Below are 15049 nucleotides of genomic sequence, written 5' to 3'. Positions count from 1 at the left end.
TAAATGTGCAGAATGGGCATGTAATTGGCAAAGTTATTTCAGCATTGATAAGTGTGAGGTGGTGCATTGTGATAGAGACAGTCAAGAGGCCACACACTCATTGGAAAATAAGCCTAAACGGGTATAGGAGAAAGTGACCTAGGGTGCAAAATATTCAAATCTCAAATTTTAACAACGTAAGTTAATCAGGCTATTTAAAAAACAGATAAGTTATCTACTTTTCTGCCTCTGAATTTTATCTCTCTAAAAATGAACCCCTGCACTTGCTTTGCCTGTTTTTTTAATAGCCTGATTAACCTACATTGTTAAAATTTGAGATTTGAATATTTGCGCCCTAGATCACTTTCTCCTATACCCAGTTTAGGCTTATTTTCCAATGAGTATGTGGCCTCTTGACTGCCTCTATCACAATGCACCACCTCACACTTATCAATGCTGAAATAACTTTGCCAGTTACATGCCCATTCTGCACATTTATTAATAGCTATCCGGTGTCTGAACTAATTACCTGAATCAGCCTGCTGGATTGAACCTTGGATGCCCTGAGCTCCATCTGCAGTGTCCTAAGTACGAGCTGCCATTTGTCTCCTCGAGCCTGATCCGCCGTTCAATACAATCATGGCTGATCTTTTTTATGGCCTCAACTCCACCTCCCTGCTTGCTTCCCATTACAGTTGACTCCTTTGTAGGTCAGAAATCTGTCTAACTCAACCTTGAATCTATTCAATGACCCAGCCTCTCCTGTTCTCTGGGGATGAGAATTCCAAAGATTAACGACCCTCAGGCAAAAAAATTCCTCCTCATTTCCAACTTAATTGGGAGGCCCCTTATTTTGAAAATGTGCCCCCTAGTACTAGATTCTCCCAGGAGGGGAAACATCTCAGCATCTCCCAGTCAAGCCCCCTCAGAATCTTATAAGTTTCAACACCTCTCATTCTTCTAAACCCTATTGAGTATAGGCTCAACCTTTCCTCATAATTTCTTAATCCCAGGAATCAACCTAGTTAACCTCCTCTGAGTTGCTTCCCATGCCAGTGTAGCCTGCCTTAAATGAGGTGCGCTATACTCTAGGTGTGTTTGAACCAATGCCCTGTATAGTTGTGGCAAGACTTCCTAACTTTTATACTGCACCCCACTTGCAATGAAGACCAACATTCCATTTGCTTTCTGTCAGTTTTTTTGGGGGGTTATTTAACCTCCAAATCTCTAAGTCTGCACCTGCTCAATATGAATTTGTTCTTTTAAGACTTTAACGATTCAACCTAAAGGAGACAATCTAGTGATGAAACTCAGGAAACATTTATTAAGCAACAAAAGTAATACTTTACAAAGTTAGGCAGCGACTTTACTGGCTCAATGCAGTTCTTGCTTCCGATTCAACCTAGGGTGCGAGGCGACACGTGGTCTCTCTCTCTGCGTGATCAGTTTCTTGAGGGTGATGGTCATCTATTGATGTCATTTTCTGTTTACTCCTGACTGGTCCTCTAAGGTTTAAATTACTGGTGGGACCGTCCATCTCATTATAGCTTTTTCTGCTATTTCATTCAATTTTATGACTTTTTACCGAGGTAACAGGGGCCTTGAGGTAGTTAAGGCGTCTGCCTATTTGAGATAAGAGAGCATGTGCTGTCTGCCTCTAATAGTTAACATTTGGACTCATCGTTCCTAATATCTAATTGATTTACAGGTATCCTGTAAAATTTTTATTAGGGCAGGCGCCTACCAATATGTTTTGGTTGAGAGAACAGCTTTGCTATTCTATGTTTTTGTAGTGTCTGCCTGTGCTTGGTTCAGGTTAATTAAGAATAGCAAAAGAGTACAAAGTGGTGCATAGCCTTATAGAAATTACAAAGTTACATAAATTACATAAAGTCTATATAAAATACATATAAAATTAGTGCATAAAGATGATTGGTGTGTTAACAAGGTAACAAGATTCACATACAAGATACAGCAATAATATATGACATGTTCATAAGAAATAAAAGTCAAGAAAACTACATAGCCACAATAACAGATTATAGAACTTAACTCCACACTTACAGAACGAAAGATGGTTACACATTGTGAAAGAAAAGTGGCTGCTTCTCTTAAAATGTTACAAGTTAAAACTACATTAATTTAGGACATAAGGCTGAATGTTTAACACTTGTTTTCTTTGCACAATAGACCTTCCTAACTCCCCAGTGAGTCATAGATCTGAGTACCACTGATAAGTTTTAACTGGCAGTGAATATGATGGTCTCAGACCAGGAATGCTCAACCTTAACATCCTTGCAGCACTGCCTTGGGGCAGCATGGATTTGTTAAGGGAAGGTCATGCCTGACTAATTTGAATGAATTTTTTGAGGAAGCAACAAGGAGGATTGATGAAGGTAGTGAAGTTGATGTCTACATGGATTTTAGCAAGGCTTTTGACAAGGTCCCACATGGCAGACAGGTTAAAAAATAAAAATCCGTGGGATCCAATGGAATGTAGCTGGATACAAAATTGGCTCAATGGCAGGAAGCAAAGAGTAATTTTTGCGACTGGAAGCATGTTTCCAGTGAGGTTCTGCAGGTCTCCTGCTTTTTGTGGTATATATTAATGATTTAGACGTAAATGATCAAGGAGTTAGCAGATGGCACAAAAAATGGCCTTGTGGTTGATAGTGAGGAGGATTGCTGTAGACTGCAGGAAGATAGCAATGGTCAAGTGGGCAAAAAAGTGGCAAATGGAATTCAACCCAGAGAAGTGTGAGATGATGCATCTGGGGAGGCCAAACAAGGCAAGGGAATACACAATAAATGGGAAGATACTGAGAGGAGTAGAGGAAGTGAGAGACCTTGCACAGAATGCCCACAGATCCCTGAAGGTAGCAGGATAGTTCGATAAGGTGGCTAAGAAGGCATATGGAATCCGTTCATTTATTAGCCGAGACAAGGAATAGAAGAGCAAGGAGGTTATGCTGGGACTGTATAAAATGTGTTAGGCCAGAGCCTGTGTACTGTATTCTGGTCACCTCATTACAGAAAGGATGTAATCGCACCAGAGAGGGTCCAGAGGAGATTTACAAGGATGTTGCCAGGACTGGAAAATTGCAGCTATGAGGAAAGATTGGATAGGCTGGGGTTGTTCTCCTTGGAACAGAGGAGGCTGAGGGGAGATTTGATTGAGATGTACAAAATTGTAAAGGGCCTGGATAGAGTGGGTGGGAAGGGGCTGTTTACTTTAACATAGAGATCAGTGACGAGGGGCCATAGATTTTAAAGCAATTGGGAGAAGGATTAGAGCCGAGATGAGGAACACATTTTTTTCACCCAGAGGGTTGTAGAGGTCTGGAACTCAATGTCTGAAAGGATAGTAGAAGCAGAAACCCTCAACTCATTTACAAGGTGTCTGGATATGCACTTCAAGTGCCATAACCTGCAGGGCTATGGACCAAATTCACGGCCTCTGAAAATTATGAAGCAGAATCAGTATGGGTGGAGATTAGGAATAGCAAGAGTCATAAAACGCTGGTGGGAGTAATTTATAGGGCCCCTAACAGTAGTTATACCGTTGGGCAGAGCATTAAACAACAAATTATTGGAGCCTGTATAAGCAAATATAATAATTGTAGGGGCTTTAATCTTCATATAGACTGAGGCAATCAAATTGGCAAGAATGGTCTAGAAGATGAGTTTGTAGAATGTTTTTGTGACAGTTTCTTGGAGCAGTACGTAGTGGAACTAACTAGGGATAAAACTATCTTAGATCTAGTATTGTGAAATGAAGCAGGGTTAATTAATAACGTCAGGAAAATTTCCACTGGGAAATAGTAACCATAATACAATGTTAAGTTTGAAAGTGATATATTCCAATCGCAAAACAAAAAATTTAAACTTAGGCAAAGCCAATTACATAGGTACGACCGGGGAACTGGCTAAGGTTTATTTGGGTAAATAGATTAAAGTTATGGAGGTAATCGAATAGTGGGAAACACTTAAAGGAACAACTCAGAATGTTAAACAAAAATACATCCCATTGAAGAACAAAAACTCAGCAAGAAGGACTTGCTCAGGAAGCTAAGGATTAAATATTAGATTAAATGAAGAGGTTTAGAATGTTGCAAAAAACAGTAGCAAGCCTGAGGATTGAGAGTGTTTTAGAAACCAGTGAAGGGACTCCCAAAAAGGGAGTATGAGACTAAACTAGGCAGAAATATAAAAACAGATTGTAAGAACTTTTATAAGTAAAAAATAAGGAAGAGAGTAGCTAAAGTAAATGTTGGTTCCCTAGAAGCAGAGACAGGAGAAAATATCGTGGGGAATGAGGAAATGGCAGAGGCATTGAACAAATATTTTGTGTCTTTCTTCACAGTAGAAGACAGAAGTTCCATATCAAAAATAGATGACAACTTAGGGGCAAAAAAAGGTGAAAAAATTAGGGAAATTAATGTCAACAGAGATAAAGTATTGGAGAAATTTAAGGGACTAAAATCTGACAAATACCCAGGACCTGAAGGCCTACACCCTAAGGTCCTAAAAGACACAATTGCAGAGACACTGGATGTGCTAGCTATGATTTTCCAGAATTCCTTAGATTCAGGAATGGTCTCACTGGATTGGAAGTTGGCAAATGTTACACCACTTTTCAAAAAAGGAGGGAGAGAGAGCCACAAACCAGTTAGCCTAACACCAGTTGTTGGAAAAATACCGGAATATATTATTAAGGAAGTCTAAACAATGCACTTAGAAATGCATAGTATGATTAGAACAAGTCAACATGGTTTTACTAAAGGTAAATTGTGCTTGACAAGTTTGTTAGAGTTTTTTGAGGTTTAACTAATAGGGTAGATAAAGGGAGACCAGCAGATGTAGCAGACCTGGATTTCCAAAAGGCATTTGATAAGATGCAGCACAAAAGGTTGATAGGCAGAATAAGGGTTCATGGAGTAGGGGGTAATATGTTAGCATGGATAGAGGATTAGTTAACAGATAGAAAACAGAGAGTGTGCATAAATGGGTCTTTTTCAAGTTGGCAGGCAGTACTGCAAGGGTCAGTGTTGGGGCTTCAGCTATTTACAATCTATATTAATGACTTGGATGAAGAGATGGAGAGTAATGTATCTAAGTTTGCTGATGATACTAAACTAGATGGAAAGGTAAGCTATGTAGAGGACACAGAGATTGCAAAGAGACATAGACAAGTTAGGTGAGTGGGCAACGAGATGGCAGATGGAGTATAATGTGTGGAATTGCGAGGTTATTAACTTTGGTTGTAAGAATGAATAAGTAGAATATGTTTTAAAAGGTGAGAAATGTATAAGTATTGATACTCAGAGAGACTTGGGTGCGATCATTCAAGGAACGCAGAAAGTTAGCATACAGGTGCAGCAAGCAATTGGGAAGGCAAATGGCACGTTGGGCTTTGTTGGAAGGGGATTAGAATACAAGAGTAAAGGAGTCTTGTTAAAGGAGTTGTACAGGGTTTTGGTGAGACCACTTCTGAAGTAGTGTGTGCAGTTTTGATCTCCACATTTAAGAAAGGACATAGTTGCATTGGAGGTGGCACAGCGAAGGTTCACTAAATTAGTTCCTGGGATGAGGAGGCTGTCCAATGATGAGAGACTGAGTAATTTGAGTTTATATTCTCTGGAGTTTAGAAGAATGAGAGGCGATCTCATTGAAATCTACAAAATTCTAAAGGGATTGATAGGGTAGATGCTGAGAGGTGGTTTCTGTTGTTCAGGGTATCTAAAACACGGGGACACAGTGTCAGGATAAGGGGCAAATCATTTAAGCCTGAGATGAGAAATTTCTTCACTTAGAGGGTTGTGAATCTTTGGAATTCTCTACACCAGAGGGTTTTGGATGCTCCATTGTTGAATACGTTTAAGGCTGGGATAGGCAGATTTTTGGGGTCTCAGGCAAAAAGGGATATGGGGAGCGGGCAGGAAAATAAAGTTGAAGCCCAAGATCAGCCATGATCGTATTGAATGATATGACCTGATGGGTTGTGTGGTCTGCTCCTGTTCCTATTTCTTAAGTTCTTGTTGCGTAAAAATTCAGGCCTATGTATCCTCCTCACAAATTGTTTTTCTACCTTTACTGGTATCATCAGCAAATGTGGCTGCAATACACTCTGTTCCTTCATATAAGTAATTAAATAAAATAGTTCAGGCCCCAGTACTGATCCCTGTGGCACTCCGCTAGTTATTGTTTGCCAACCTGAAAATGACCCATTTATCCCGACTATTTCCTGTTATTTAGCCAATTCTCTATCCATGCTAATATATTGCCCCAACACTATTAGCTCTTATCCTGTGCAGTAATTTTTTATGTGATATCTTTTGAATGTCTTTTGAAAATCCAAATACATTACATATACTGGTTTGCCTTTATGCACCTACTTGTTACATTCTCAAAGGACTCTAGTAAATTTGTCCAACACATAAAGCTACTACTTCCTTAATAATGGAGTCCAGCATTTTCCAATGATAGATGCTAGGCTAACTAGCCTATAGTTTCCTGCTTTCTGTCACTTTCCTTTTTTGAATAATGGTGTTATATTTCCGATTTTCCAAGCTGCAGTGATCTTTCCAGAACTTATGGAATTTTGGAAGGTTACAACCAATGTATCCACTATCTCTGCAGCCACTTGCTTTAAGGCCCTAAGATACAAGTAGTCAGGTCCAGGGCACTGGTCATCCTTTAGTCCTGTTAGTTTTCCCAGTACTTTTTCTCTAGCACTCATGATTATTTTAAGTTCACCCCTTTCCCCCTTAATGTTCTACTATTCTTGAGATGTTTTTGTGTCTTCTGCTGTGACGACAGATATAAAATAACTTGTTCAAAGTCTCTGACATTTCCTCCCATTATTAATTCCCCAGTCTTATCCTCTAAGGGACGAACTTTAGCTATTCATTTCCTCTTCATATGCTTGTAGACGCTCTTACTATCTGTTTATATATTTCCTGCTAGTTTCCTCTCATATTCTAATTTCTCCCTCTTAATTTTTTTAATCACCCTTTGCTGGTTTCTAAAATTTCCTAATCTTCTGGGCTATCACTAATCTTTGCAGCATTGTGCATCTTTTCTTTCAATTTGATCCATCCTTAACTTCCTCAGTTAGCCATGGATGGTGCATCCTTCTCATCAAGGCCTGAATTTTTCAGTTGGCGGGCGGGCTTGGCGGGAGCGGGCAGGGGAGGTCGTGGAGCCAACCGCCGCCCGCGATCGGCTCCGCACCTCCATTTTATGCGGGCAGGCCAATTAAGGCCTGCCCAGCGTAAAACATGAGCCTTAGCCTTCAGCGCTACTTGTGCGGGAGGAGGGAGAGTTGGGGCCAGCGCTCTTTCGCACATGTGCATGAAAGAGCGCTTCAATCTCCCTGAGGTACAGAGATTGGGAGATTGAATCGCTATTGAAATAATTAAATAAATGGGAAAAAAAACTAATTAAACGTGTCCTCTCATGTGATTGTGTCACATGAGATGGGACATATTTTTATATTTTACAAAACTTTTTTATTTGATTCATAAAAGCTTCAGGAAACCTCATCCCGCTCATAGATGAGATTTCCTTAAAAACGTAAAGGCCGCTTGGTCTTTTCGCCCGCCCACCAACCTTAAGGTTGGGCGGGCAGCGTCAACAATGACACTAATTAATTCATTAATGGCCTCAATAGGCCTATCAGTTTTCGGCAGGCGTGCAGCCGACTCTGGCACACGCCCGCCGAATGAAATATCACGAGACAATGCGATGACATCGTGATGCATGCCTGACGTCATCGTGCATCATTTTACACGCCGGCGTGTCGGGCCCGCCCCCCACACACCGACTGAAAAATTTTTCTCAATGGAATTTACCTTTGTTAAGGTTTATCTCCCTATATGCTTGCCACTGCTTATCTAGTGTCTTACCTTTTACCTATTTTCTCAGTCAAGAGTAAGCTCTGTGTCTTACTGAAGCTCTACACAGAATTTTTTTGTACACCTACTCTAGTGGATGATGATCACTCTTCACTATGAATTTTCTCCCATTGAAATATGAATGGAATTTCTCATATCCATGCATGGCTGCCAAATATTCTCTTTCTGTGTTGGCAGATCCATTCTCAGCTGAGGTTAGAAATTTGAAAGTGAATGCTATTGGTTTTCCCTCTTATACCAGGACTGCTACCAGTCTTTTTGTAGAAGCACCTACTTGCAGAGTGACAGGTTGCTCTCTGCTGTAGTATGTCAGACTTGTCTCCTTCCATACTACTTCTTTGAGTTTGTTGAAACTCCTCTTGTTTGACCACTAGTTCTCATTAGCTCTGGTAGGTTTTCTGTGTGTTCTGACATGTGAGGAATGAAAGAACTCAGACTGGGTCAAGTCAAGGAAACTTCTCAGCTCTTTCCTATCTCTTGGAACTTTCAGTTCAGAGATAAGTGAGACATTTACAGGACTCAGATTGACTCTGTCAGGTGTGTACACCATTCCAAAGAACTAGCATTCTGTCACTTTCACAATGCATTTAGAGTTATCAAGTCATTTATGGCACAGAAGGAGGCCACTCGGCCCATCAAGTCCATGCCAGTTTTCCGCGGAGCAATCCAGTCAGTCCCATTTCCCTGCACAATCTCCCTAGTCCTCAGGTTAATTTCTTTTTACTGCCCATCAAATTTCATTTTACTGCTTTCAGAATCAAAAATCTCGGTTTGAATCACAGGATAGCAAGTAGGTGTTTGGCTGGTGAGTATTTCCTATTCTATCTAAACTAAGGAATTTTGATTAGAGTATTTATTGAAATAATAAAAACATAAGCACATACATGATTAGACACATTAATTAAAAGATTTAATTAAGAATGTAAATAATTAAGTAGTTAATTAACATGCAATGAAGATGTCAGGGCAGGTGATATGTTGTGGCTGCATTATGTGGGTGTTCCTAGATGCCGGTGTGATCCAAGGCAGCCACATCTGCAGTATGTATCTGCAGCTTGAGGAATTTTGGCGGCTGAGCTGCAGGCACTGCGATGCATCAGGGAGGGGGAACTTACCCAGACACTTTGCACCAGGTGACAGTCATACCCTTAGAATAGGATCTTCTGATTTGGTCAGTGGTCAGGGACAGGAGGGTGTGACTGTGAGTGAGGCAGGTATGGAGTCCCAGAGGGTAAAAGTGGAAGAACCCCAGCCCTTGCAATTGTCCAACAGGTTTATGGCTCTTGCAGTTTGTATGGATGAGAGCAGGGTTTGCAGGATGGGTGAGTGAACTGACCATGGTAAAGGAAGCCATTCAAACAGAAGGAATAAATAGGGATGTTGTGGTAGTAGAGTATAGTCAGGGGGATAGATACTGTTCACCATAGCTAAGAGTGAGAGTCTGGATGGCTGTGTTGCCTCCCTCCCAGGTCTTGTTCAGAGCATGTTCTGTTTCCCAAACCCCTCCCCAAGTCTGTGGTTTGATTTTTTACCCTCCTGGTTACTCCCTAACCAATATTGATTTGGCTCTTAGTTACCGCCACCCACACCACTGTACATTTCTCACAAAGCTAATATTTAACAACCCTTTGAACTGCCTCTTACTCTCTTCTGTTCTCCTGCTTCATGGAAGTAAGGCCCAATGCCCAGTATCGGCTCTTCAGGCCTTCCCATTCTAGTGCAGGAATAGAATCCGAATTTCTAGCTTTTAAACCGCAACATCTCTTTCAGTTAGGTGTATACTCCAATTCTATTTTAATTCAAAAAATTATTACTTTATGCTTATTCACATTAAACTGCATCTGCACCTATCTTCACATACCTCCAAACTTTGCAAAATTGCTTACATTTGTGTCATGAGCAAACTTTAAGATTGCATTCCCTACCCCAAAGATTAAATCATCTGTATATATCAAGAACAAAAGTGGCTACCGAAATGACCCCCAGAGGTACACCAGTTCCAATCCTTCTCCAATCAAAGCATTGTCAATTTTCACTGCTTTTTTCCCCCTGTCTATTAACCAACTGTCCATGTATGTTGTCATATTTCCTTTTATATCAAGGCTAGCATTTATTGACCATTCATAATTGCCTTTGAAGAAAGTTGGAGTGAGCTGGCTTTTTGAACCGCTGCAGTCCATGCGGTTTAGGTACCCCCACAGTGGTGTTAGGAAGGGAGTTCCAGGATTTTGACTCAGCGACACTGAAGGAATGGCGATATATTTCCAAGTCAGGATGGTGTGTGGCTTGGGGGTATACAGGGGTGGTGTTCCCATCCATCTACTGCCCTTGTCCTAGGTGATAGAGGTCATAGGTTTGGGATGTGTTATTGAAAATGCCTTAGCAAGTGATTTTTGTTGCATCTTTCACAGGATATAAGCATGGTGGCTGAACCAGCATTTGTTGCCCATCCCTAACTGCTGTTGATGAGCCACCTTCCTGAACTGTTGCTGTCCATGGCCTGCATTTTTCCAATTAAGGCCCGTCTAGCGTAATGCGCGGCCGGTAGCACTCAGCACTACATCTGCGGTCAGGGGGAGGAGGGAGAGCTGGGGCCTGCGCGAAATAGTGCAGCAAACTCCCTGAGGCACGGAGCTGCCTCGGGGAGATTGAATGGATAATGAAACAGTTTAATAAATTATGTAAAAATGTATTCAAACATGTCCCCTCATGTGACAGTGTCACATGAGTTGGGACATGTTTGTAAAGGTGGGAAAATTTATTTATTTTATAAAAGCTCCAGGAAACCCCATCCCGCCCGTGGATGAGGTTTCCTGAAAAAACGTGAAGGCTGCTTGGGCTTTTCGTCTGCCCGACAACCTTAAGGTTGGACAGGTAGTGATGTTATGTACTTTAATTAATCCCTAAATGTTCTTAGTAGGCCCTTAACATTTCGGCGGGCATGCAGCCAATTCCAGCGTGTGCCCACCGAATGAAATATCACGATGGTGTCAGGACGCACACCCGACCTCATCGTACGTCATTTTATGCATCGGCGTGTCAGGCCTGCCCCCACTCACCGACCGGAAAATTCTGCCCCATTTGTTGTAGGAACCCAAAGTGCTGTTAGGAAGGGAATTACAGGATTTTGACTCAGCGACGGTGAAGGAACGGTGATATAGTTCCAAGTCAGGATGGTGTGTGGCTTGGAGGGGAACTTGCACGTGGTGCTGTCCTTGTCCTTCTTGGCGCTAGAGAGCATGGACTTGGAATGTGCTGTCAAAGGAGCCTTGGTGAGTTGCTGCAGTGCATCTTGTAGATGGTCCACAGTGCTGTCACTATGTGTCGATGGTCAAGGAAGTGAATGTTTAAGGTGGTGGATCGGGTGACTATCCCACCACTGGGGTTTTTTTTAATCACCTCATGTTTGGGTCTGTTATACACTAACTGATGGAGATTCAGTGATTAACATGATTAGTTAACAATTCTACGGCTGTTGCATCATGCAACCACTAAGATGATAAATCCAGATGGACCTTGTTCTTTGTTCACCTGGCAATTTCTAAGTCCCTATATTTGGAATCCATTATACAGCCACATTTTATGTTTTATTAAGCTGCAAACAGCTCAAGTTTACACAATTTGTTCTTCCTTAAATGAAGTATTTTTGTCAATAGCTGAATATGTAAAGAAAGCTAGAACATGGTATCTTTCATGACCTCAGGATGTTCCAAAATTCCTTAAGTCCATTCTATATTTGTGGAGTGTAGTAGCTGTTGTAATGTGGCTGCCAATTTGCACACAGCAATTGACTAATTAACCAGATAATTTGTTTTCATGATCATGTTGGTCAAAAGATAAATTTTGGCTGGGACACCAGACTAACTCCCATGCTTTTCTCTGAATAATGCCAGAGAATCTTTTACATTCAGCTGAGATGGCAGCTAGGGTTATCGGTTTAATGTCACGTTTGAAAGAGGTTATTTAAGAAAAAGACAAATACATTTTCCAATAGGTTGTTGGTATAATTAATGCCCAACCATTTAATTTTTACCTGGAAGTTAAACCATGGATATGGCCAAGTTACCAAACAATACACCAGACCAGATAAAGAATCCGGAGGAATGGAGTGAATTTAATTGTGCATCAGGTCAGTTTCTTCTGATGAAACAAAATACATCAGGCTTGAATACAAGCAGTCAGGAAGGGTGTGGAAAAACCAGTGGACAAAAGAAACAACCAGATGGCAGAAAAGAAGGAAAAAACATCAGTCAACCTTGGGCCAATGCTATTAATCTGGGTCAGCTGCGGAAGGGATTGCCACTCACGAATCAGCCTCAACAGCCACAACAAACGATGCTCAATCCAGAAGTGACGCACAACCCAGGCACTGTCCATCACTTCCTGGGATGGCCAGATGCTTACTGCTACTAAACAAAGCACCTTTGGTGGCTCTTACACAGGAAGAATGAAAATGGACAAAAGCATAAAGGGGACATTCTCCACAAGTCATACTTTAAATGAAGATGATAATAAACAATATTATTTCCTCTTGATAGTGGAGTCCTGAACAAGGAAATGTAACATTAAAATTAGAGCTGGGCCATTCAGCAGGGATGTCAGGAAGCACTTCTTCATTCAAAGGATAATGGAAATCTGGAATTCTCTCCCCAAACAATGGCAGAACAGACTTGGGGAGCTAAATAGCCTCCATTTGTTCCTGTGTTCGTAGGGCCAATTTAAAAAGCCCAGTACCTTCCAGAAATGGGGCCTCAGCTGGATCGATGATCAGATTGGGTCACTTGTCATCCAGTTGATATTCCAACTACTGCTGTCTTGTCTAAATGCCTGTGACAGACATTTGGAGTGTTGCCTGTTTCAGGCAGGAAGCGACTTTAATAGGCAAATTGGGATCTCATGATGTGCACAGAACCTTAGGACCCAGATCTCAGTTTTGAGATGCAAATGAGTGCACCTCCTCCATTCCACACAAAACTCCCTACCCACATTAACCAGCCCACTCCCACCCCCACATTAAAATACCACGCAATGGAATTCCATATGAATGTCTTTATTAGTGCCATTGTACTGCCCAATTTCAACCTAAAAAAAACTTGGAGATTAGACACTTCGGGGGTGAAATTTAACTTAAGGCAGTTACAAAACTTACAGCAGTGAATCAGCCATACTTACTGTCTGACATCCCTTTCTGTTCCAGTTACTGTCACTGCACTAGTAATACAGATGCCCAAACTAATGCTCTGGCGAGACCACCACGGCAGTTGGTGGAATTTAAATTTAATGAATTAAAAAACCTGGAATATAAAGCTAATCTTAGTAAGGGTGACCATGACAACTATCACTGTTTTTTACAACAATCAATCTGATTCACTAATGTCCTTTAGGGAAGGAGATCTGCTGTCCTTACCTTGTTTTTTATTCATTCATGGGATGTGGGCTCTGCTGGTTGGGCCAGCATTTATTGCCCATCCCTAATTGCCCTTGAGAAGGTGGTGGTGAGCTGCCTTCTTGAACCGCTGCAGTCCATGTGGTGTAGGTAAACCCACAGTGCTGTTAGGGAGGGAGTTCCTGGATTTTGACCCAGCGACAGTGAAGGAACAGTGATATATTTCCAAGTCAGGATGGTGAGTGACTTGGAGTGGAACTTCCAGGTGGTGGTGTTCCCATGTGTCTGCTACCCTTGTCCTTCGAGGTGGTAGTGGTCATGTGTTTGGAAGGTGCTGTCTAAGGAAGCTTGGTGAGTTCCCACAGTGCATCTTGTAGATGGTACACACTGCTGCCAGTGACTTGGTGGAGAATGTCCAGCTGGTGGTGTTCCCATCTATCTGCTGCCCTTGGTCTGGCCTACCTGTGAGTCCAGCACACAGCAATGTAGTTGACTCTTAACTGCCCTCTGAAATGGCCTAGTAAGCCACTCAGTTCAAGGGCAATTAGGGGATGGGCAAAAAATGCTGGCCTTGCCAGCAATGCCCACATCCCATAAAAGAATAAGGAAAAAAATCTGTAACTACCAATTTCACACCCCACAGTTGAATTTCACCCTTTCATTTCTATTTTCCATCATTTCAAGTAGGCAATCTTTGAGGCTTGTGTCCTAACCAATGTAATCAAAAGAATCAACTCTATATCCTGTAACTAGCAACAACAGATGTTCTCAATATCTGAACATCATTGACTGTTGTTCCAGCATTAGGATAATAACAGAATGAGGATTGTACCTTAGCATGCAGTTTGATCTCTTCAATTGATATAAAGAAATATTTAATGGAATTATCTTTTTTTTAAAGCAAACATTTTAGCACTTTCATGCTGGGGGTGGACACCTCTCCATATGAACAATCTTACAAAGAGAGAAAAATTCCCCCTGTTGGCATTTCAAGATTGCTTTAATGGGTTGATTTCAAACATTCATTAAACATTTTTATAGCTGATAAATTGGCTGAGATAATCTTCTCAGAAGGATTTCAAAACGATGTTGCTGAAGTTTCTTTTCCATTGATATGCCTGCTAGGGTTTCCTTGTTCAGATCTGGTAATTAAGAAACAAGTTAGATATTACGTAACTAAAAGTTAATAAAGCAAGAATAAGCTTACATCACACTAGTTTTGATACAGTAAAAAACAACTTTGTAATGCACTTGCAAGAATTGTTGCACAGATCAGCTCCATGTAGCTTGGAGAAGGGAAAGTTGAGTTTTTTCCATAATTCTGCATTGACTGCTTTTAGCAGCTGCTGAGTTTCAATGAATTTCTTGCTTGATCTGCTTTTGAAGCAGTTTTTAAAAATTGAATGTACAGTATCTAATCAACTCTGAACCACATTGGTAGTTGACCGATAGTTAACTACCAAACGTCATACTAAGTTCAAAGTCTAACGTTCAGTTTGCTAAAAAATACCATTACATTTCCCATCTGGCTAAATTCCCATTTTAAATTCTTCGCTCTGTTAGCAAGTCAGTTTGCTGTTGCTTTGTCTGAGTTCTCAATTTTTTGCTCATATCTATGATTTTATGAGTGTATTTTGTGTCTACAATTGATAATTGCTAATTTGGAGCCTGAAAGTATAAATTAGAACATAAGAACACAAGAAATAGGAACATGAGTAGACCATTCAGCCCCTCGAGGTACACCCTCATCATGGCTGATCTTCTTGTG

General features: G+C 41.1%; 1 protein-coding gene and 1 long non-coding RNA gene across 2 annotated transcripts in view; one reads left to right on the top strand and one right to left on the bottom strand.

Moving 5' to 3' along the window:
• Window positions 1-15049, top strand: part of LOC144690629 (uncharacterized) — a 31020-nt gene that overhangs the window by 4040 nt on the left and 11931 nt on the right. The window lies entirely within an intron of this gene.
• The window catches only part of LOC144690626 (ectonucleotide pyrophosphatase/phosphodiesterase family member 7-like), a 50408-nt gene continuing 49623 nt past the window's right edge, over window positions 14265-15049 (bottom strand). The window contains 1 exon segment of the mRNA XM_078558312.1: window positions 14265-14423. Coding sequence (XP_078414438.1) covers window positions 14360-14423 — 64 coding nt within the window. The 3' untranslated portion in view covers window positions 14265-14359.

This window comes from Cetorhinus maximus, chromosome 15 (genome assembly GCF_964194155.1).
Source record: "Cetorhinus maximus chromosome 15, sCetMax3.hap1.1, whole genome shotgun sequence".
Lineage (NCBI taxonomy): Eukaryota > Metazoa > Chordata > Chondrichthyes > Lamniformes > Cetorhinidae > Cetorhinus > Cetorhinus maximus.
This window is presented reverse-complemented; position numbering and strand designations above follow the sequence as displayed.